Below are 23,454 nucleotides of genomic sequence, written 5' to 3'. Positions count from 1 at the left end.
AGCACCCCCATCGCCTGCCGCACCCCCTCCAGTGGTCCCCAAGGTGGAGAAGGAGGAGGAGGAGGTTGCCACGGCCCCTCTGGCAGCGGAGGAGGAGGAGCAGAAGCCCCCCGTGGCCCAGGAGCTGTCTGTGGACGTGGACGTGGACATGGGCAAGCTGGCAGAGACGACCGAGGCCACCCCCGCAGAGCCTGTCAAGAGCGAATGTAAAGAGGAGGCCGCGGAGGATGGGCCCCACAAGGGCAAGGGAGGCCCGGAGGCCAGCCTGGAGGCCACGCCCGAGGGGCCCGTCAAGGTGGAGAAGAGAGAGGGCGGTGGCCCTGGGGGCAAAGCCCCCACGACCAAGGGCGCGGGTGCCACCCAGGACAGTGACTCCAGTGCCACCTGCAGCGCAGACGAGGTGGACGAGCCTGAGGGCAGCGACAAGAACAGGTGAGCGGCAGGCACGCTGGGAGGCGGCCTCTGTGCCTGACCTTGGGAGCACGGCCCGGCTGGAGGAGGGGCGCTGGGGGGTGCGCCCCACGGGGGGTGGGGGTTGTGGCACAAAGCACCTCGACCCAGTGGCTGGAGGTGTGCGGGCGCGGCCGTGCTTGGCACGCCGCACCCCTCCCCACGGCCTCCGGGTCTGGGTGCCCAAGTTTCTTTTCCTTGTGAGGCCTCCGTCATAGGATTCGGGGCCACCCGAGTGACCCCGTCTTAACTCGATCACATCTGCCGAGAGCCTGTTTTCCAAATTAGGTCACGTTCACAGGTCCCTGGCTGTTAGGACTTGAATGTGTTTGGGGTTGGGGGGGCACAGTTCCACCCTTAACAAGGCAGGAACAGCAAGTGCCAAGGCCCGGGGGTGGGAAGGCAGCTGTGTGCTTCAGACGGAGTGGCGGAGCCAGGGAGGGTCAGCTGGCCCCGGCGATGGGGGATGGCTGCCACCTGCCCTCGGGACACCCGCCGCAGCCGCCTGTGACTGAGGCTCCGAGGGCAGCTGGCTGCCAGGGCGGGGCGCTGCGCGGGGTCGAGGCACGGGGCCGGGTGGCTGCAGACCAGGAATCCCCAGGCCCCGTCCGCCGAGGGTCTGGGTGCGGGAGCTTGGGGCTGCTGTCCTGAGTCAGACGGAGTCAGCGGTTGAGGGGGCTGTCCTGCTGGGGTGGCCTGGAGGGACCCCCGGGCCGGCCTGACTGGAGGCCGCTGTCTCTGAGACGCGCTCCTCCTTTCTTACTTTTGTCTCCGCCCCCGGCGCAGGGTGCTTGCCACCCCGAGGCCCGCATTTCAGCCACTCCTGGACAGATGCCTGGGGACCCTGAGACCCGCGGCTGGAAGCGAGGCTGTGCCTGGGTTCGGGGCGGCTGCGGGTGGCTGCGGGCAGAGGGAGACCCGCTCCTCCCACATCTGGACACTGGAGGAATGTTTTCTAGTGAGGCAGGCGGGTCATTTTTATTTTGACTAAAAACAGTGCGGTCTGTTGTCTCTCCTCTCCCGTCTCTCGGAAAAGTTCTGGGCAGAGCGAGAGGAAGGAAAATCTGACTTTCAGATCGCGGAGTTCACTCGGAGCCTTTCCTCTGCCCCATGATTCACCTTGGGGCACGTTAAAACGGCAAATTCTGGAACATTTCATGCGAGAGTCAGATTCGTCCAGAGCTCGCTGGGTCTTCATGCATTCCACGGAAGGAAGTGAGCCGTGTTGTCCTCAGGGTCCTGTGTCTGGGGGTCCCTGGGGGCCCCCCGCGGCAGCCTCCCCCCGTCTGTGCTGGGAAGACGGTCTGGCAGGGGACCCTGTGACAGGCGGAGCCCAGGCCAGCGGGCTTCCAGGAGCTCTGAGCCCTGAGCTTCTTGCCCTTGGAAAACAGTACCCCAGCCGAGGGTCAGGGCCACAGCCAGGGTCTCGCCTGGGTAATGGGGTCAGGGCGGGCCGCTTCCCACCCCTGCTGGCTGCGGGGACTGAAGACACATGTTTCTGCTCATAGGGGGAAGAGTGCTGACTGGGGGCAACTGTGCTGATAAGCAGCCCCCCGGAGTGCGTTCTGGGCTCGTGTGGCCTGCCCAGTGGGCTGGGCTCTGCTCCCCCCACCCCAAAGCCCTGGATCCCTCCGCCCAGGTCTGCAGGTGCCCTCAACCCCTGGATCCCTCTGGCCAGGCCTACAAGTACCCCCATCCCACCGGATCCCTCTGCCAGGCCTGCAGGCCCCCCCACCCCCAGCAGAACCGCCCCACTCAAAGATATCCCAACCCCCCTCCCCACCCCGGGTCTGGCTCCGTCCACTCTTCCTGCCTGAGCGCCCAGCATTCGATCCCTGGGGAGCAACAGCCCTGGGCTGGGAGTCAGGACACCTGGTCTGTCACGCCCTGTGTGACCGAGGCTGGGTCCCCGCCCTCAGAGCCAGGCTGGCCATGCGCCAGCTTGCTGACCTCTTCCTGGCTGGCTGCCTGCCACCCCTCCCTCCCCCCAGCCATGACCGCGCAGGCAAGATGCGTCAGAGCTCACCCTGGCAGCCAGGGCCCTCCCGGAAGGGCTGGCGGGTCGGGTGGGCCCCCACACGACCCCAGGTCCTGGCCGGCCGCCCCCTGCCCTCCTTCCCGCTTGGCGGCCCTGGTGTGGTGAGCCGGGCGGCCCCGGACAGGCCCAAGATGCATGTGGTTCTGGCCCCCGCCGGCTGGCCTTTGGAGAGAGGAGTCCTGTTCTGCTCTTTCTCTCTGTCACCTTCCGCACACAGCTCCACCCGGGAGTTCTCTAGGCTGCCGACCAGGGATAGTGGCCCCGAGTGCAAAGCCTTGAGCTCGCCAGCCCTTCCCTGTCCCAGTTTCCAGAGAAGGTGCCTTGGCACTTTCTCGTAGGGCAGAGACTTCGGGAAGCCCCTGCCCCTGGGCCTCACTGTCCCCGCTGCAGGTTCACTGTGAGCCCAGCAGATCTGGTGCCAGGCTCTCACACGATAGGCCAAGTTTCCCCCAAGAGCTGCCAGAGTGTGGCTCCGCCCACCGGGCCCCTGATCTAGCAGTCCCCCTTTTATTCCTTTATTCCGTAAATCTCTGGGCACCAGTGCGTGCCAGGCGCCCTTCTAGGTACGAGGGATGCTGGGAACGGAACAGGTGAGCCCTGACTGCAGAGTGCTTCTGCTCTGGGGAGAGTGGCTAGCATGGAACGGGAACGTCGAAAGGCAGAGCAATTGCTCCTGTGAGAAGTGGGTGCTGGGAAGATTGGGGTGCAGGGCAGGGCCCGTGTGTGGAGCAGTCAGGGGGGCCCTCTCTGAGGAGGTGGCACAGGAGGGCAATCAGAGCCTGTAGTGGGAGGTGCGGGCAGGAACTGGCAGTGCAAAGGCCCTGTGGCCTCATGAGCTTCTGCTCGGTACAGGTCATGAGGCCTGAGGCAGGGCGAGGGAGGGAGATGGGCAGGAAAGGGGGCGACGGGCAGGCAGGGACCAGTGGTCTTCCCTCCCTCTCCAGCCCAGCAGGTCTCAGCCTGGTGATAATGGGGAAGCCAGGGGGTGCTTAGCAGAGACGGGCACCCTGTTGTAGCCCCACAGTGTCCCCGGTCCCCTGTTGCTCACACCCCCCCCCCCCCAGCCCTGGCCTTCTACAACAGCGCAGAGCCCTGCCTTGCTCAGCCCTGGCGCTGCTCTCAGTGCTTCGTGCGTGTGCCCCCTTGTTCCCCCCAGAACAGTTCCTGGAGATGGGGGGGTGGGGAATGACGCTTCTCATGCCCATTTTACAGATGGGGAAGGTGAGGCACAGTGGTTAAGTCATATGGCTCAAGGTAGGATTTAAACGGGGAGCGTGAGCCCCGAACCACTCCCTGCGTCCTGCTGCCTCCCCCCACCCTCCCGGGTCACACGCCTGGTGCCAGGCTCCGCGAGCCCCGCCCCACCCGGGCCTCCCGAGAGGGAAATAAAAGCTGCTGTCTTCCAAGAAAACAAAGGAAAGAGAACAGAGGCCAGGCCGCCCTGAGGAGCTCCTGGAGGCGGCGCGCAGGCGGCTGCTGGAATGAGGGGAGGCTGGGAGCTGCATGAGCGCCCACCGTGCCTTCCCGTGCCCTTGGGGCTTCCGGACCCCCAGGCCTGGGACGGGCTTGAAGCCAGACCCTTGCTCTTGGAAGCTGCCCTCTTACGGTGCAAGGTCGGGCGCCACTGAGCACCCACCTCACTCTGCGGAGGTGCTCCCTCCCCCCCCTCCCCCTCCTGCCCCGCCTCCCCCCCTCCCCCTCCTCCCCCTCCTGCCATGTTGGAAAGTGCCAAGGTTCAGGCCTGGACCTTTTCTCTTCTTATGCCTCCGGAAAGAGGGTCTGGTCTCTGTGCGTGCCCCTGGGTGAGGAGCTGTGGGGAAACCAAGGCAGGGCACAGGCCCCAGGGGAAGGCCCAGTTCACTGGCAGTTGGTGCAGGACACAGACACTCTACTTTATGTGTGGTATCAAAGCAATTCCGCGGACACAGAATGTTCCTTCTCGACTCCGATGTTTGTGTCTACGTTTTTGTGGACGCATAAAATACGACATTTTATTATTCCTGGAAACAATACAGTTAATCAACCTCTGGATTTCACGGCTAGCGTTCAGCACAGTCTTTATTTCTTTTCTTGCGACAGCTGTATTGAGACATAATTCACGTAACGCACGGCGCAGCCGTTAACGCGTACGGCCGAGCGGAGCGCAGTGTGTGCACAGAGGTGTGTGGCCGTCACGGCCCTTGAAGCCCAGAACGCCCGGCTCCTGCTGAGAAAGCCTGGAGCCCCCGGCCCGGGGCCCCCTCACCCAGCTCCCGTCTGCGGGTTTGCCTCCTCCGGGCATCTCCCACTTGTGGACTCTTCCGGGTGGCCTTTTGCGTCTGGCTGCTTTCACGTGGCAGGCCGTGTTCCAGACCCATCCGTGTTGTAGCGCCTCTTGGTCCTTTCTCCTTTTCACGGCGGATTCCTATTCCACTGCGTGGCCCGACCGTGTTTTGTTTGTCCTTTCATCCGTTTTTGGACATTGGGGTGGTCTCTCACCTGTGGGCCGTGGGGATAGTGCTGCTGTGATTGTAGAGAACAGGGCTGTGTGTGTGTGTGTGTGTGTGGACCCGTGTTCTCTGTCCCCCTGGGCAGACACCCCACGGGGGGATCGCCAGGTCAGATGGTCACTGTTCTGCCTCTTCCATAACTGCCAGGCTTCTTGTGAGACGGCTGCAGCGTGTCCATGTTAAAGTTCAAGTTAACAAGCGTGTGTTGGTTTAAGCAGATGGAGAGGCCGGGTGTGGGGGCAGTTGCGGCAGGTGGGAGCCATCAGGAGCGCTGGGTGCTCAGGCCCGTTAGGGTGCCTGGCGGCAGGGGAGGGGCACAGCCCCAGGAGAGGCCCCTAGCCCTCCGAGCATGCGTGGGGCCTGGGGAGGTGGAGGGGTGAGGGCGGGAGGGAGGGGAGCAGGTGGGGAGGACCGCGGAGGCCGCTGAGCACGGAGAAGGCAGGCCGACCTTCCTCTGCGCCACGGGCAGTCCCACCAGGCGTCGCCGTGTCTGTCTCTGCCCAGCTGAGCGTGTGGCAGGTGCGGGCGGGAGGCCGGCACCCGCAGGACAGGCTGTCACGGCCGTGGCTCGGCCACCAAGGGGAGCAGAGGGCGCCGAGGCCCTGGGTCAGCTGTGTGCCTGCTCCGCCCATGGGAAGGAGGCATGTTTTCTGCGTCGCCGGTGTCTGGCTCCAGCTGGCAGGTGCAGAGTGCCGTGAGCTGCACCCCCGTTGTCACGGCTCTTACCTGGAAGACAGTGGCTATCACCTGATATGGTCACAGCGCACAGTAGGGGCTGTGCCGACAGGGCCCTCTGGCTGTGGGGACCCAGCCTCCCCTTTGCCATCTGGGTGAATCCCGGCCTGTGCCCAGTGCCCTCGTGTGCCCTGTCGGGTCGTCCGTGGCGCCCTGCCGGCGGAGACCTGGTTCTGGGCGTCTCCCTGCCCTGAGCCTGCCGGGTGTGCAGCAGGTGCAAGTCCCGCGAGAGAGTGAAGAGCTGGGCAGGACCCTAGCAGCCCCGGTGAGCAGGTGAGGGTCAGGCTGGGGCGGACTGAGGTCCTGCCCAAGAGACCTCTCGCCAGTTAGGGAGCCGGATGGGCGTTGTGACAGGTTGCTGTGCCCAGTGTTCTGGGATTTCCTGGAAATCCCGGAGGGCTTCCTGAAGGAGGTGACACCGTGAACAGCTCAGGAACCACCCCCCAGGGCAGGCTCTGTCTGGGTGCCCCTTCGTTGGAGAGACCCTGGCCCTGGCATCCTACCAGGTGCCCTGTGCGGGCTCCCAGTTTTGTGTGCTAGCAGCAGATGGGTGTGACCTTGCTCCCAGGGCTGAAGCACTTACAGGTCCCGTCCAGCTTGTGGCCATACCTGCGGCTGACGGGTAGACACGTCCATGCCGACCAACCCCCCACCCCGGCCCAGAGCTTGCAGCCTCCCTGCTTTTAGCCCCCCGGTGAACAGTGGGTCCATGAGATTCCAGTTAGTGGAGCTTTCTGGTTAAATGGGTGGGTCCCCAACTCCCGTCTCCAGTAAGTGGGGTCCACTCGGCTCCGTGCCCGGGCACCCGAGCCTCTCGTGTGGGTGACGAATCACCTCCCTGAATCTGGTAAGCTCACCAGGCCTTCATCTGGTTGATTCTCTGGCTTTGCTGCAGTTTCCGAAGGACCGGGTCTCGGCTTCCCCGGGACGCCTCCTTGGACTGTCTCCGGGGATTGTTCAACCCGGGCCTGGGCCTTGGGCCGGGCGTGGAGCGGTCTCAGAGCCAGCGAGGACCAGAGGAGGGAGGGAGGAGCCGCCTGCCCCGCTCCCCACCCCCAGGTCCTGTTTGGTTTCCTTGGCCAGGCCAGCCGGATGACCCTGGACATTTGCCCCCCTCGGGCGGCCCCTCCAGCCGGGCCCTGCAGGGCTGGAGCTGGGAGAGGCCCGCTGTGAGCCTGAGGGCTGATGTCGGTCTCACCCTCAGGCTGCTGTCACCACGGCCCAGCCTCCTCACCCCGACCAGTGACGCCAGGGCCACTGCCTCCCCCCAGAAGCCACTGGACCTGAAGCAGCTGAAGCAGCGGGCGGCAGCCATCCCCCCGATCGTGAGTGCCCGGCCCCATCCTGTGCCCCGGGCTCCTGCAGGGAAGGCAGCAGCCCCCGGGCCCCCCACCTTCTCCGGTCCAGGGAGGCAATGGAGGAGGGCGGGGCCCAGCTCCGGGGCGGGGGCCCAGCAGCGGGGGGGGGGGGGGGGGCAGCACCTGCAGCCTCGCTCTCCTTGGCCCTTCCCGGCAGCCTATTTCCCGGAGAAATCCCCGAGGAGAGGAGGCGAACGGCTCCAGGGCTGTGGCAGGCGCGCAGGGTGGGGCTGGGGACGAGCCAGCGAGCTTGCGGCCTGTGGACCTCCCTTCTGCCCTTGAGGGTTCTTCCGGCCAGAGCGGCTGTGCCCACCTTGCCCACCTTCCCCCTGCCCCCCCCAGACTAGGGAGGGCAGGGAACCCCTGCTGTCTCAGCCTCTCAGGCAGAAAGGGGGGCCTTGCCCGTTCTAAACAAGGGGCCCCGTGGGGAGGCTCTAGGCACAGGCAGCCCCTCAGAGGAGCCCCCTCATCACAGTGGCCCTGCCTCCGCCAAGGCCACTCCACTCTGAGGACGTGTGCCCGGGCTTCCGTGTGCGGCTGGGGGGCTACAGGTCGGGGGGGCTTTCCGAGTGAGGGGCACAGGGCAGGCCAGGCTGTACTGCCAGCCGTCCTGCTTGCCAACCCCCATCTCCCAGACCGGTGGGGACTGGCACCCGGGGCCCAGGCTGCCTCACCAGGTGGCTGGCACGGGCTGCCACACCCCGCACGCTTTGTGCCCAGACCTACCCTCTGCTCCCTCAGCCTTTTAGCCCCTCACGGCCTTGACTTTCGGGCTTGTCACGGGCGCGGCTCCTGGAAGGTTTTCCTCGATCGCTGCTCACAGATGGCCTGTAAGGACACTCATGTCCCCTTGCTTCTTCCAGCAGGTCACCAAAGTCCATGAGCCCCCCCGGGAGGACGCAGCTCCTCCGGCCCCCCCTCCACCACAGCACCTGCAGCCCGAGAACGACGCCCCCCAGCCTCCCAGCAACAGCCCTCGAGGCAAAAGCAGGAGTCCCGCGCCTCCTGCCGAGAAGGAGGGTGAGTGGGTGCCCCCGGCCGTGGTGGAGAGTGGGGGGTGGGGGATACGGGTGGTCCGCACTCGGCAACTGCTGCACGCCCCACGCGCGGAGCGGTCGCCAAGCCGGGTAAATGAGTGGGGGGGCAGTGGGTCACACCAGGTAGAGCGGCGGGTCTGAGAACTCCTGGTCTAAGGCGGGCACGTGCTGGCTCCAGCCAGGTTACCACGTGGCAGCACAGGCCCTTCCAGAGGAGCCAGAGGTCCGTGTTTTCTCGTGAGATCTAGTTTCCCGACATTGGCAACGTGAAAACTTTTTTCCAAAGCGTCCTGTCTGCACCTAAGCACGTCTGTGGCTCAGCCTCCCATTCCACGTGATTCAGCCCACGTACGAGCTTCTAGAACCATAGAGCAGGCTCGGCGCCTGGCTGGGAGCAAGTCTGGGGCCCAGGCCGGAAGCGCTGCCCGCTCACGCTCTCACCTTGACCTCACTCCAGGCCGAGGTCACGGGGCGCGGGGGGGGGGGGCGGTAATTCCCGGAGCAGCTGAGTTCTAGCCACTGCCCGGGGTGTGCTTTATGTGTGAAACTCAAGGTCAGGAGACCGGCAGGGCCTGGTTCTCATTCTCTGGGTTTCCTCCATGCCTCACACTCCCCCTCCGACCCAAGGAGTTCCGGGCCTGTTTCCTGAAGGGGCGCCCTCCCCCGTTCTGCCTGGTGCGCAGTGAGTCGGCTCGGGCACGGTTCCTCCCGCGAGTCCCCCACGCCGGGCCAGCCTCGGCCTGTGCCGGCCGCTCGGGGGTCCCAGCGCCCGGCCCTGGCTGGCACAGTGCCGTGTCGGGGTGGCCAGTGGTACCTGCGCCCCCTTCTTGGGAAAAGCAGCCCTTCTCTAGAAAGCCAGGCTGGCCCGTGGCCATGGGCCTCCTCGAGGGTGGTGTCGTGTGCCTGTCTGAGGACAAGCAGCAGGGCTGTCCCCGAGGGAGGACAGCTCCATGCTTCCCACGAGTGACATGGGCTTGCCAAATGGTCCCTGTCTAATCAGCCTGCCTCCTTGCTTCCGATTTCACCTGCTGCCGGAAGTCTTTTTTTTTTTTTAACATTTAATTCATTTTTGAGAGACAGAGACAGTGGGAGCAGGGGAGGGTCAGAGAGAGGGAGACACAGAATCCAAAGCAGGCTCCAGGGTGTGAGCTGTCAGCACAGAGCCCGACGCGGGGCTCCAACCCACTGTGAGATCAAGACCTGAGCCGGAGTCAGACACTTAACTGACTGAGCCACCCAGGCGCCCCAACTGCCGGAAGTCTTAGCACCACCCACATGGGCGGGCCTGCGTCCTGGCCCACAGGCAAGCTGTCTCCCTGCCATTGGGCCAGGACACTGGTCGAACACCTGTGATGGCCAAGTGCTGTGCCAGCCGGCGGGGGGTTGGCAGTGAGCGAGGTGAAGCCACCGAGAGCTGTTTTTGTGATTGAGAAGGATGTTCAGCCGGGACACACACGTGGAGAAGCAAGATGACTTTGGAGTCATTCGTGCGACTAAAGAGCAAAACAGGGTCAGATGGGGCTCAGAGGAGGGGTCTCTGTGATGAGGAGTCAGTCATGGGAAGATGTGGGGAAAGGGCATTCCAGGCAGCAGAAATAGCACATGCAAAGGCCCTAGGGTGGGGACAGGCTTGGTGTGTTTGGGGCGCTGCCAGAAGGTTGTTATGCCTGGGTCAGAGGTCTGGCTGGGGAGGGGGTAGGAGAGAGGGTCAGAGCAGGAAAAGCGGGGCCTGGATTGTGTACAGGCTTGTTTGTGGGCCACAGTGCCACAGGGATCCTGTCTCCAGTGGGGGAGCAGCCTTTTGGGGAGGAATTTTAATGTGTTTGTGTTGTGGGGAGTAATGTGATTCATATTTCGGAAGGATTTCTCTCTCTCTCTCTCTCACTCACTCTCTCTCTCTCCTTCCCTCTGGCCATCATGGAGGAGAAAGGGCCTCAGGGAGTTGTGGGCAGATGGAGGAGGCCACGTGCCGCTCCCGACCAGCTGTGGTGGCTGCCGGGCTGCAGGGGTGACCACGGAGGTGGGGGCTTTGTTTCAGAGGCAGAGCTGCTGGGCCCACTGATGGACCGGGTGGGGATGGGCGGGTGTCTGCCTTCCCTGGGACCCTGCCAGCCCCCACGCTGGAACCAGAACGCCCCGCACGGGGAGGAGCCAGGCCTGGCTCCGGAGGCTTGGGGTACCAGCCAGGGGTTTGCCGGTGGCAGAGCCAGGGCCCTGAGCAGCTCTGGCCGGGCGGGCTGCGAGCAGGGCGAGGGCGCCCTCGGGCGGCCGGGCAGCCCTGGGGCAGCCAGGGCCTGCTGGGAGCGAGCCTCTCTGGTCCGCTTCCTGGAATGGCTCCCAGCTCCAGAGCGCGCCTGGCCTCAGGCCCCGTGTGCTTGCCTCCCGTGCCACGGGGTGCTGCTTGGCGCCCCGAGGCACGTGGGAAGCTGGCGCCCAGCACTACCTCTCTGGTCCCTTGGGTTCCCCCGGGGCCAGCTGGAGGAACAGGTTGTCTCTCCAGGCTCTCGGCCTCCCGCCCAGGCTGGCCCGGCCCCAGATTTCCCTTCCAGCTCCAGAGCCCCACCCCTACCCCCCCCCCCCCCCCCCCCCCCCCCCCCCCCCCCCGCAGCCCAGGCTGAGCTGTAGGAGGGGGGTTGGGTAGCTGGACAAGCAAGGCCCAGGGTGTTAGGGCAAGCCCATTGGGCGCCCCTCCGAATGGGGCTGGTGAATCCCTACACGGAGTTATGCCCCCCCATCCCCCGCCGCGGGCTGCCCCCCTCACCGGGGCACAGGACGGGGGAGAGCTGGGGGCTCTGGGGCGCCTGCACTGCCACCTGCTGTGCCCATGGCAGGCATCACTAATCGGTGCTGGCACTCTCTGCCTCCCCTCCGTGGGCCTTCAGAGCCCCCCCTCCGCCGTCTGGAAGTGGCCCGAGAGACGGCGACTGCCTGCCGGTCCTGCCCCAGGGGCCGGACCGCCCGGTGTGTCCCAGCTGTGCTCCTACCCGGCTTCTCGGCCGCTTCCCTTCCCGCGCCCCCAGGCCAGTTCCCACGGGAGAGGTCTGGCGCTTGGGCGGATTTCAGTGGAGTCGGAGGTGGGCGGGCGCAAGCTGTGACCACAGACCTGAGCCCCTGGCCTCTGGCCATGTCTGCAGGGTGTCCTCAGGCCTGGGAACCTAGGGCCAGCTCTCCTTCATCTTCCTGTGGGCAGAGTGCCTAGTGAAGGTTAAGGTCGCAGTCTGCCCTGACTGCCCGCCCTCGAAGCTCCTTCCCTTGCCAGCTGTGGGCCTTTGACCAGATGACTTTGCCGCTCCTGGCCTCAGTTTTCCTATCTGTAAAACGGGGGCAGTGATAGTTCCGTTTAGGGTGTGGTGAGGGTAAACGAGGCGGTACATGCTTCAGGTCGTGCTGGCTCACGGGAGGCTCGGGGGACGGCATTAGCCTCCTGTTCTGTTACCTGCAGCTGCACAGGCCAGGAGGCTGAGGGTTCAAATCCTGACTTGGCCGCATGTTTGATGGTGACCTTAGATAACTCCATTGATGTATCTGTGCCTCAGTTTCCCCCTCCATACAGTGGATTTGGTAACAGTCTCTTTCTCACAGGCTTGCTGAGGCTCCTGGGATCTGTGCTGGTGGTGCTTAGCACAGAGCCTGGCACATAGTAGGTGCTCAGCAAATGGGTGGGCATGGTGGTCATCATTATCTTGGGCATCTGGACCCCCAGCCAGCCCTGCTGCCAGGGCGTACGTATTAAAGCCAGCCTCGTCACTGTGCAGAGGCCGCAGGCCTTTTCTAGAAAGAGCCGGGCAGTCCATGTTTTAGACTTTACAGGCCAGGCAGTCGCCGCTGCAAGCACTCAGCTGCGACACAGTAATCGGGCGGACGCGGCTGTGCTGCAGAGCAGGTGTCTGCGTAAAATCAGGCGCCCAGGCCTGTGGCCCCGGCTCCGGCCCCGCTTTGGAGGCATGTCCGGGGGCTCCGCGTGGTGCTGGCTTGCACACTCGGTGGGCTCCCAGCACAGACCCCCATTCCTGCTGGCCGGGACTATGGGCACGGGAGGGCCTGGTTGGAGCAGGCCTGGCCGAGTGAGGCTGACGGCCCTGCCTCGCCCCCTCAGCAGAGAAGCCCGTGTTCTTCTCGGCCTTTGCAGCCGAGGGCCAGAAGCTACCTGCGGAGCCTCCATGCTGGACGTCGGGCCTGCCCTTCCCCGTGCCCCCTCGAGAAGTGATCAAGGCCTCCCCGCACGCACCTGACCCCTCGGCTTTCTCCTATGCACCGCCTGGTGAGTAGCTTGGCCCAAGCATGGGCTGCTCAGCCACATGCCGAGTCAGCCAGCGCAGCCAGTGGGTGCCAACTATTTGCACTGGTTTGGAACTGCATGCAGAAGGATCTTAGAGTCTGAGGGGACCCAGCAAGAGGGACAGTCTGGTCTGGTCATCAAAGGGAAAGGAGGAGGTCTTTTGAGATGAAAGAAATTTGCAGGATTAGAATTGAAGCCGCTGGCAGTAGGGAGCCCTAGGAGGTACTTGAGCTGGTGAGGGGCAGCTCTAGACTGGGGGTTCTGTGTTCCACCAGTGACTTAGAGTAGAGAAGAGGCAGGTGGAAAGAAAAGTGTGGTGGGGACGGGGGAGGGGAGTGACCCGCTTTGGTTTACTGACACGTTCAGGCTGGGTTGGAGACCCTCTCTGGGTTCCCCAGTCCTGCTGGGCTCCACCAGCAACAGAAGTGGCAGGTCTGGGGACCGGTGCGGGCTATGATGTCAGCAGAGGCCGTCCTAAGCAGAGCGAGCCTGAAGCATGAGTGGGCTGAATGAGCCAGGAGTAAGACACGCCGGGCAGGGGAGCCGCATGTGCAGAGGGTCAGACGTAGGGAGGAGCAGGTGAAACTTGGGAGACAGAGTCAGGCTGCCTTGCTGGAAGCTTGCCACCCAGGCTGTGGGTCTTGGGGGGACCACCAGCGCCAGGCTGGGGCCTGGGGGGGCCACAAGCACCAGGCTGGGTGAACCTGAAAGTGCTGTCAAAGTTTAAGAGTTTATCCTGGGGGCACTGGGGAGCCACGGAAGGTTCATAGCAGGGGGAGGATGTGAACCACTAGGCTTTTCAGAATTCCTTTGAGAGGAATGGGCTACCATTGAGGGGAGGAGGTGGTAAAGTGGGAATGGGAGACCAGTTAAAGGGGGTCTGGGCTGGAGGTGAGGGGCTTGGACCAGGGGGCTGGGCTGTGGCAGGGTGGAGGCAAGCTTCCCTAGGTTGTGGCCTCTGAATCGAGGATGCGGGAGCTCGTCAGGACAGAGATGAGCAGCGTGGCAGGGGCCGGCACCTGCAGGGCAGGGGCGTCCAGCGCACAGAGGGGCAGGCTCACTGCTGGGGCCCTGTGATGGACAGACATGTGCCCTGCAGGTCACCCACTGCCCCTGGGCCTCCATGACAGCGCCCGGCCCGTCCTGCCGCGCCCACCCACCATCTCCAACCCGCCGCCCCTCATCTCTTCCTCTAAGCACCCCAGCGTCCTCGAGAGGCAAATGAGTGCCATCTCCCAGGTGAGGCGGGAGGGCCAGCCCCCCCAGAGCTCCTGTGTGGCCTGGTGCCCAGAGGACAGCCCCTTCCTCTTTTGGGGCGCAGGCTTTCCATCTGTACAGTGGGGGCGTTGGAAACAATGGTACTTGGGGGGGGCTGGGCACCCAGGGGCCGGGGTCATCCTTGTGCACTTCGCGACTGGAGTTGGCCCCAGGCACTCAGGACCTTGGGACTCGGGCAGTCAAGAGCATGAACTCTGTAACCAGGCTGTGTGGCCTTGGGCAGATGACCTGAACTTGCCATGCCTTGGTTTCCCCTCTGTGAAACGGAAGGTCGAATGCACATGCAGCACGTGGTGAGCTGTCTGTGACCATCCGCCCCTTCACCTCCCCGCCTCATCCCCCTCTGCGGTGAGGGGCGGGGCAAGGTGTCCGCTTTGCCCCCAGACCACGTGTGTGCCCCATTTGCTTTAAACCACACCCACTCCTGATGGCTTCACGGCGAGGGAACCGAGGCTCAGGAGGGCAGAGGTCTGGGCCATGGTTGCTCACTGAGCTGCAGGCCTGGGACTTGAGTTCCCAGCGCCCCCACCTGCACGCGACCCCAGCGTCCCCTCCTTGTGGGCTCTCGTAGAAGGGGGTGCCGGGGCCCTCTGGCTGGGCACATGGGGGCCCCCGTGAACCCATGACCCCTGCGCTTGCAGGGAATGTCGGTGCAGCTCCACGTCCCTTACTCAGAGCACGCCAAGGCCCCCGTGGGCCCCATCACCATGGGGCTGCCCCTCACCATGGACCCCAAGAAGCTGGGTAAGGATTGGGGACCCCCACCTCGATGACCCAGGCGTGGCTCCAGCTGTCCAAGTTGGGGGGTTGAGGGAAGGTGGCTTGGCCCCTGGGATTCTGGCTTGGACTTGGGGGGAGGGTGCTGGCCCCTGGCCCCTGGGTAGGACTAGGTGGGGGTATTCCTCCGGGCCCCGCGCCAGCGGTGTGCGCCTCACTGCTCTCGCCCTTCCTCAGCGCCCTTCAGTGGAGTGAAGCAGGAGCAGCTGTCCCCACGGGGCCAGGCTGGGCCGCCAGAGAGCCTGGGGGTGCCCACGGCCCAGGAGACGTCCGTGCTGAGAGGTGAGGGCATACGCGGTGGGCGTGAATCTGCGTCCCCAGCGGGGAGGGTGGAGGCAGGAATGGGGCTTTTATCCCAGATCTGAGAGTCATCAGCTCCCACAGGGTCCTGAGCCCCCTCTTCTTTAGGGGCAGGGGCACGTGCTGCGTGGAGACCCCAAGGGGGACTTGGAGCTCAGGAGCACAGTCCGGGTGGCTTTTAGGACTGGGACCTGGGAAAGGGTTGCAGACGCCCTTCATGCCATGTGTCTTGTGTCTTTTAGGGACATCCCTGGGCTCCGTTCCAGGAGGAAGCATCACCAAGGGCATCCCCAGCACGCGGGTGCCCTCCGAGAGCCCTGTCACGTACCGCGGCTCCATCACCCACGTAGGTCTTCCGGGGCACGCGCAGGGGTGGGTGGGGAGGGGGCCCGCGAGCAGCAACCCCAGACGGTCAGGGCCCCTCCGTCCCCTCTGCTGCCACCACATGGCACCGGTCTCGGTGGGTGGGACGGCGTCCTGGGGACGCTGTGGGCGGGAGCAAAACACACACCCTGCCGCTCCCGAGGAGCCGGCTGGGCAGCAGGACGTGGCCGGGCACCCGGGCCGGTGACAGCTGGGCGGCCACTTCAGGGCGCTTCAAGCTGAGTGCAGCGCCGCGATCCAGAAGGCCCGGGGCTGCACGGACAGGCGAGCGGGCAGGACTTCTGGGGGTGACCCTGCGGCAGTCTCGGAGCAGCATGTGGGCGCGTCTTGGGCACGGGCCGGAGAGAGCCGCGGTGCCTGGAGCAGGGGCGCAGGTGGCTTCGGGTATCGGACAAGGCCTCTCCCTTCGGCTGAGCCGGGCCCCTGCCCTGGGGGGGGGGGGTCATTCATGAGACCCTCCTGTGTGAGGGGCGGCGGCCCCGCCCTCCAGCTGACCACAGCCGGGGACTCCTGCGCCTCGGGGACTCGTTGGACCTCCCCTCCCGGACCAGTGAGCAGGAGGTGTGGCTCCATAGCACCCAGGGCTCTGATTTCCTCCTCCTCCACCCAGGTCCAGACAAGGTGCTTCTTGCTGGCAGAGCCCATGCTAGGATAGCCCATTTTATAGATGAGAAGACAGAAGCTCAGAGAGGAAACCCAAGGTCACGCAGCTAGTAAAGAGCAGACCCGGGGTCTTGTGCCCAGCCGTGTCTGGCTCTCAAACAGCGTGCCAGAGAATGAGGAGCCGGAACGTGCGTGCGTGTGTGCATGGGCATGTGTGCGCTCGAGTGCACACAGACAAGCGCACACACACACACGCGATGCAGACACGCGCACAGGCTGTACAAACAGACGTGCAGGCCTGCAGACGCGAGCGCACGCCGTCCCCTGTACCGCCCACACATGCTTTCGTGGTGCAGCGTCGGCCATAGGCAGGCGGCAGTGAGGTGTTTGCGACCCCGGTGGCCCCAGTCACACTGCAGAGGACAAAGCCGAGGGTTTTCAAACACCAGGCTAGTGGAGGGGCCTCGCTGAGTGCAAAGAGCAAGCACCTGGTGCAAAAGTCAGGCCAGGCCGTCGGGGCCCAGCTCCGCGCCACTTGCTCAGCGCTCAGCGGCCGACGGCCCCCTCCTGACTCGGTTTCCCCTCTGGAGACCTCTCTGGAGTCTTTGTCACTCGGACGTTTGTGATCAAAGGCCAAACTCTGAAGTTCCTAGGAGCTCGTCTGCCGGGTGTCCAGGCAGCTGGGACCCGCGCCATCTCAGTCATTGTCACCCCCCTCCGGCTGTTTCTGGCAGGACATATGGGGTCGGACTTTCCCACAGTTCCCTTCCGGCCGGCCGTGAGGGCTCGCACAGACCGCACACGCGCCCAGACAGACGCACGCACGCGTCCGTGGACCCAGGGGGCGTCCCGCACTCTGTCCCCCCCATGCCAGGGGTCTGCAGGCTCTCGTCCTTGAAGCAGGTCACAGACCGACCGTCTCCCCACTTGCAGGAGTTTGTCCTGTGTACTGTCCCCAGGGCGGGCTCTGTCCTGTGTCCATGGCATGGAGGGGTGGCTGTAAGTAGTGTCACTGGAGAGCCCTGAGTGCCTTCAGTCCCCCCAAGGAGAGCCCCCCCGCCCCGCCCACCCGTGGTGGTAGTTCCTAAGCCTGCGCTCTCCCCGGTGGAGGCCCGGTTCCGATGGCCCCCACCTGGGTCACAGCTGTACCCGGAGCAGCCACCTCTGGAGGCTCTTTCCTGACAGGGCTTCCCTGCTGCATGCCCTTGGCCCGCCACCCAGCTGTCCCCCAGTTGTACTACCCTGTGCACGGATACTTCTCCGCAGCAGGGAGACCCCTGCCAGAGCCTCTGCGGTGAGAAGTCGGGGGGGAGTCCGTGTCACCAGTGCCCTCCTGTTCCCTCCGCGCAAAGCCAGGCCTGTGGGAGGAGCCCAGGCCGTGCCCTTAGCCTGCAGGGGCATGTCTCCCAGAGGAGTTTCTCAGGGGAGCCTCGGGGCTCACGGTCCAGGGCGTGGCACACAGGAGGACCCCCACGTCTGTGACACGGCTCCTGGAATCTCAGGAAGAAGAAAAGAGAGGCTTTTGGTTTGGGGACAGCTTGTCTCTGTCAAGGGCCTTCGAGAATTACAGATGCAGGAAATTGTTTCCATTTTGTAGATGTACAAACTGAGGTTCAGAGAGGCCAAGTGACTTGACCGAGGCCACCCAGCAGCTCATTTGTACAGCTGCTGTTTGGTGTCCAGCGGTCGGACCCCAGACTCGTGCTCTGGTCCCCACACTCATGTTCTTGGACGTTGCCCAAGGCGGGTGCCACTCCGGGTGGCTGTCTTCTCTCTGCTTGAATGCCTCCCCTCGTGGGGTGCTCACTCGACAGCAGTGGCTCTCCGTGGGCAGCTGTGCCTCCTAGAGGACGTTGGGCAATGTCTGGGGACATCCTTGGTTGTGACACCTTGGAGCGGCCAGAGTGGGGAGGCTCGGTGCCGTTTTGGGACCTGGTGGGTAGACTCCAGGGCTGCTGTCCATCTGACGTCGCCCAGGACACTGGCCCCACGTGTCATTGTGCTGGGGTGGACTGGCCCTGGTTCTGGGAAACCGGGGTGCCTGGCCCCCATTCACCGGCACGGCACAGGGGCCGGGTCTCAGCACCCCCATCAGTTACTGCCTGTACTTAAACGTCAGGGCTGAGAGTAACGCCCATACAGTGCACGTTGGAACACAGACAGCAGGGCTGCACGGCCGGCCTCCCGTCCCCACTCTGCCCCTCGTCGGCAGTGACCCTGGATGAAGTCACCTAACAGCCCAGTGCCTCAGTTTCCCCATCTGAATGAGGGGTGATGACGGGGCCTGCCGTGGGGCCGTGGCCAGTATTAAACGAGTTAGTGCGTGTACGGGGCTTCCGATGGCTTCTGTGCCACAGCAGGTGCTTGGGAAGGGCACTCGGGGCTAGCACTGCCACGCTCTGCCCCCCCACCCCCAGGGCAGCACACGGATGAACACGTGTGTGCACGCTCGTCATGCCTGATCATGCCCGTGTGCTCACCCGCTCTGTGCCCCCAGGGCACACCCGCCGATGTCCTGTACAAAGGCACCATCACCAGGATCATTGGGGAGGACAGCCCGAGTCGCCTGGACCGCGGCCGGGAGGACAGCCTGCCGAAGGGCCACGTCATCTACGAGGGCAAGAAGGGCCACGTCCTGTCCTACGAGGGTGAGTCCTGTTGTCGCCATCTCTGCGGAGCTGGCGGGGCGGCCGGGGCCTTCCTCCCCCCCATCCGTGGGGTCTACAGTGCCCGGGCAGAGTCCTGGGATGGAGGGGTGAGGGGGTGCTGGCGGACAGGGGGCCACGGAGGCCAGTGGATGAAGCAGCCCCTGCCCCCCAGAGACCTCTGAGGGCGCCCCGGGAGATGCAAATAGGAAGTCTCTTCGTTAATTTCGAGTCCCAGAAGCCGGCCCCACCAGCGTGGCCTGTCCACCAAACCCAGGCTTTGGTGTTTCGGGAGCTGGTCAATGGAGGAGGGTCCAGACAAATGTCCTTGGAAAACGGATCTGGGGGGTTGCTGCCCCTCCGTCTGCCGGAGTGGTCCAGAACCAGGGTGGAGCAGTTTATCCCCGTTTTACGGATGTGCAGTGCCAGCCAGCGGTCCATCTCTCTGGCCCCCGTCTGGCCCCTTGAGAGGCCAGGAGGCCTGGGATCAGGAGAGCAGGGTGTGCGGCCCATTGAGGTGGCCTCACCGGGAGCCAGGGCTGGGGGACGGCAGGGAGCGAGCAGAGAGGTGGTGGCCTCCCTGTCCTGCAGGGTGCAAGCCAGCAGCAGGCCAGGCTGGCCTCTCACCTCCACTCAGCTCTTTACAGTTTGCAAAACACACCTGTGGCCAGCCTTGCTAGAAGCAGAGGGGAAACCGAGGCGGGAGAGAGCGGAAGCCCGGCAGTTCCGGCAGACGCTGTGCTCTAGTGGACAGCACATAGGTGGCTGCCAGGAGGCCAGAGTGACCCTCCAGCTCTCCTTGCCTCCGCCCCCCTCTCCCCTCTGGGTTCAGGGTCCACAACCAAGGCGCCCTGCACAGGGGAGTGAAGGGGGTGCAGAGCTGGGGCGTGAGGTTCTCGGCGTCCGCGGGCACCCAGGGCCGTGAGGCGGAACACAGTTGACTGGCACCCCTCTCAGCAGCTGGCGCTGCAGGGCCCTAAGTTACTTCTCTGGCGAGCTGGCCTCTTTCTCCCTCTGTGTCTGCTCCTGCCTGTGCCTGTGGCCCCTCGATCCTGGGAGGTGCAGGGGGGGCCGTGTGGCCATGGGACGGGCCATCAGCTGCACCTTGGGCTGCTTCCTGGGGCTGGGTGCTAGCAAGGGTGCCGGGCATGGACGGGGAGGCAGGGAGCAGGGCTCCGGGCCGCCAAGACAGCGACTATGTCTGCCAGTGGTGAGGTCGCCCTGTGTGCATGTGAGCCCACCAGTCAACACTAATGTGTCCTTTTATATTGCATGTTTTTTTTTTCCATTTTGATCGGAAATCTCTGTGTTTAAAACATCAGCCATTCTGAAGAAAGCTGCAAGCAGCAGCCCAGTGCGTCTGCAGGCCGCCCGCCTGGAGCCTCTGGAGTAGAGCCCGTGGAGGAACGGGGGAGACCTTGTTCTCGGGGGGGCAGGCCTGGGGCCCTGGGGAGCCTGCTTCGGACACCCTGGCCTCAGCCGCCTTGAGGGAGAGAGGTTCCGGGGGGCCTGCTGGGCAAGGCCAGGCCTCTGTCTTCTCAGAGGGGGGCCGCTGTGCCCTGCCCAAGGTCCCCGGTCCCTCCGGGCTCATCCTGGCTGAGCAAGGCCACGTGTGCCATGGACAGCCCTCCCTCCCCCCGCCCAGATTGTACATGCTCCCCACGTGGATCGTAAGGCACACGCGTGCTGGTACACGCCACACAGGACACAGGCACACTCGTGCTAGGACACACCACACACAGGACAGACACGTGTGCTGGTACATGCCACACATAGGACACACAGACACATGTGTGCTGGTACACGCCACACATGGGACACACATAGATACATCCGTGCACATGACCTCACTTTGCTGTCAGTGCCCAGGCATGCGTGTGCTTGCACACACGCGTGCACTGATGTTCGTGTCACAAATCAGCACTCGTGTGAGGACGTGGTTGTGTGCACACCCACGTGGCCACATGTGGCCAGAGGCACAGCCCTGAGAGGTGGGGCCCTGCGGGGAGGCCCCCGGCTGGCCTGTCCGCTGCCACTCCCTGGGAGGCTCTGCGGGGCCAGGGGGCGGGGCTCCTCTCCTGTCCCTGAGCCCCTAGCCACCCGCGCGGTCTGCGTTCCAGGTGGCATATCCGTGTCCCAGTGCTCCAAGGAGGATGGCAGGAGCAGTTCCGGCCCCCCCCACGAGACGGCCGCCCCCAAGCGCACCTACGACATGATGGAGGGCCGCGTCAGCAGGGCCATGTCCTCCGCCAGCATCGAAGGTGGGGGCTTCCCGGCGCGGTGCCTTAGAGCGCCCCCTGGAGGGAGGCCGTGGGATGGTTAGCCCAGTTTTCCGGGGAGGAAGCCTGAGGCTGGGATTGGCTGAGGCTCGGTCTGGAGGCGGTGCTTGGCCCAGGAGAGGGTCCAGTGCCACCTCTGCCGCCACCACCAGCATCCTGGGACTGCTGTCAGGTGGCCGAAGGGACCCAGGCTGTCATGCCCAAGGCTGGCCAGGTGACCCACGTAACCTCGATGCGGTTGCCCCTCCCCAGGTCTCATGGGTCGTGCGATCCCCCCCGAGCGACACAGCCCGCACCACCTCAAGGAGCAGCACCACATCCGAGGCTCCATCACGCAAGGTGACCCTCCCACCCCAGCCGTGGCCCCCTATCGTGGCCCCCCCGCCCTCATTGTGTCCCCCCCACCCCCGGTCCCCACGGCAGCTCCAGCGAGCCCCCAGAGGTTCCCACTGGCAGGGATAAGGACCCGTGCCAGTGTGTAACACGTGTAGGTGACCCGCGTGGGCGGAGGCTAAAATGTACAGCAGGGACATTTCCTCTTTAAACGCGAAGGAAAGCGCCTCGCCAGCCACCAGCCCTGCACCGTGTAGGTTTATTGAGCCTGTTTCACGCTTGGTAGTAACCAAGTGCTGCTCCGTACTGTGGAGTGGGGCTGGTAGCTTCCCTCCCTAGCAGTAGGCGCTGCCGTCAGCACCTCACCCACATGCTCACTCCAGGCCCGCTCTTGCTTTCTCTGTAGTGTCTCGCTGAATGTGCGTGACTCGGTGAGGTGCTCCGGTTTATACTCCTGTTTTATACATGAAGAGAGCTCAGGTCGTGTGCTCGAGGTCACGCACCGAGGGAGGATTTGAACTCAGGTAGTCAGGCTGCAGGACAGGCTGGCCCGGGCATGAGGGTGCGGAGCAAGACTCAGCACCCCGTCCTCCTCGGCAGGGATCCCGAGGTCCTACGTGGAGGCCCAGGAAGACTACCTCCGCCGGGAGGCCAAGCTCCTGAAGCGCGAGGGCACGCCGCCGCCGCCGCCACGGGACCTGGCCGAGGCCTACAAGCCCCGGCCCCTGGAGGCCCTGGGGCCCCTGAAGTTGAAGCCGGCGCACGAGGGGCTGGTGGCCACGGTGAAGGAGGCCGGCCGCTCCATCCACGAGATCCCGCGGGAGGAGCTGCGGCGCACGCCCGAGCTGGCCCTGGGCCCGCGGCCGCTCAAGGAGGGCTCCATCACGCAGGTGCGTGCTCGGCCTCTCGGCGTGGCGGGAGCGAGCGCGGCCTCAGCGGCTCGGCGCCCGAGGTGACGCTGCTGCTGGTTGCTGTCCTCTGCCGCGTGCGCTCAGGGCTCTACGTCCATGACCTCATTTAACTGCATTTATGCCCCTGTGAGGTCTGTAGCCATCATTCCCATTCTGCAGGTGGAGGGACTGAGGCCCAGAGAGTCCAGGCAGCCTGCCAAAGTCCCCGGGCCAGCCATAAAAATGAATGGCTGCTGCCGTCTGGATTTTTATCATGGGCCAGGTGCCGCCTGGGCACACACAACCACGCCCCGAGGTCGTTCTCTTACTGTTATTTTATTGGTGCATAAATGTAGGTTCAGAGATGTGAAACGACTTGCTCAGGGTCACACAGCCAGTAAATGGCAGGGGGTGAAATCCAGATGTCCCTGAATCTGCAACATCTCTGCCTCTAGGTGTCCGTGCCGCACACCAGCCCACTGCACCCCATGGCCCCGGCCCAGCCAGATGTGATCGGCTCCCACTGTCCTTACTCGTGGGCAGAGGCGGCCGGACGGAATGAGCACGGAGAGTGGGAACCGTCCCCAGGGCTGCGTGGCCACGAGGCAGCCAGGGCTGGGGAGTGCATCCCGGGAGGGCGACCCAGCTTGGGGGAAGGGGCCCGGTGCCCGGAGAAGCAGTGGGGACAGTACCCAACGCTGGGGGACTGGGCGAGAGTCCCCCGTGGGCCCAAGAATAAGGCCCATCTGACCGTACAGTATTATTAGAAGTAGGGATCTGTTTCCCTTTCTCCCAAAAGTAATGAAAACGTTCGTGAGTAGACCCAGGGTCCTGTTGCCTGCGGACACCGAGCCCCCCCACAGCCCGGGCTCCCAGGCCTGCGTCGTCAGGGCAGGGGCGTGTTCCGAGTGGCCGGCCTGCCCTGGGGTCCATGACCCCCTGTTTCTTCAGCTGCCCCTCTGGCCAGAGAACAAACAGACCTCAGCCCTGACCTCTGAGCCTTGGGCGTCAGGTGGTGGGACTGGGTTTTACTGCCATATTTCCTGGCGTGACTTTGAGTGGGCCGGGTGTGGGAGGGGGTAGGGGGGTCCCAGACCAATGGGAGGAGGTTCCCCCTCCCGGGAGTGTTGAGAGTCCAGGGGCCAATAGAGGGTCCCTGCTTGCTCCAGGAAGGGCTGACCTGTGAACACCGTGACCCTGGGGGCCAGGACAGCGCCAGGCAGGCCAGTGACACGTGTGCTCAGCTCCGGTTTAGCAAAGCCCCCTGTCCCCCTGCCCCCAGAGGCCTGAGCTGTCGCTCCCACTTCAGGACTGAGAAACGGAGGCTCGGACAGGTGCTGCAGCCGGTGCTCCCCCCTCTCCCCCCAGGGCACCCCGCTCAAGTATGACAGCGGCACGTCCTCCGCCGGCTCCAAGAAGCACGACGTGCGCTCCATCATCGGCAGCCCCGGCCGCACGTTCCCGCCCGTGCACCCGCTGGACGTGATGGCCGATGCGAGGGCCCTGGAGCGCGCCTGCTACGAGGAGGGCCTGAAGGGCCGGCCGGGGGCGGCGGGTGGCGCAGGCGGCGCCATCACCC

At 64.6% G+C, this 23,454-nt stretch overlaps 1 protein-coding gene across 1 annotated transcript in view; it reads left to right on the top strand.

Moving 5' to 3' along the window:
* The window catches only part of NCOR2 (nuclear receptor corepressor 2), a 174,502-nt gene that overhangs the window by 134,507 nt on the left and 16,541 nt on the right, over positions 1-23,454 (top strand). Inside the window, 13 exon segments of the mRNA XM_029921630.1 lie at positions 3-432; positions 6,917-7,037; positions 7,934-8,090; positions 12,204-12,368; positions 13,486-13,625; positions 14,306-14,408; positions 14,619-14,723; positions 14,984-15,087; positions 18,226-18,376; positions 20,494-20,634; positions 20,905-20,991; positions 21,586-21,875; positions 23,244-23,454. Coding sequence (XP_029777490.1) covers positions 3-432; positions 6,917-7,037; positions 7,934-8,090; positions 12,204-12,368; positions 13,486-13,625; positions 14,306-14,408; positions 14,619-14,723; positions 14,984-15,087; positions 18,226-18,376; positions 20,494-20,634; positions 20,905-20,991; positions 21,586-21,875; positions 23,244-23,454 — 2,205 coding nt within the window.

This window comes from Suricata suricatta, chromosome 14 (assembly GCF_006229205.1).
Source record: "Suricata suricatta isolate VVHF042 chromosome 14, meerkat_22Aug2017_6uvM2_HiC, whole genome shotgun sequence".
NCBI classification, from domain to species: domain Eukaryota; kingdom Metazoa; phylum Chordata; class Mammalia; order Carnivora; family Herpestidae; genus Suricata; species Suricata suricatta.
The sequence above is the reverse complement of the archived record's forward strand: the minus strand, read 5'-3'. Positions and strand labels throughout refer to the sequence as shown.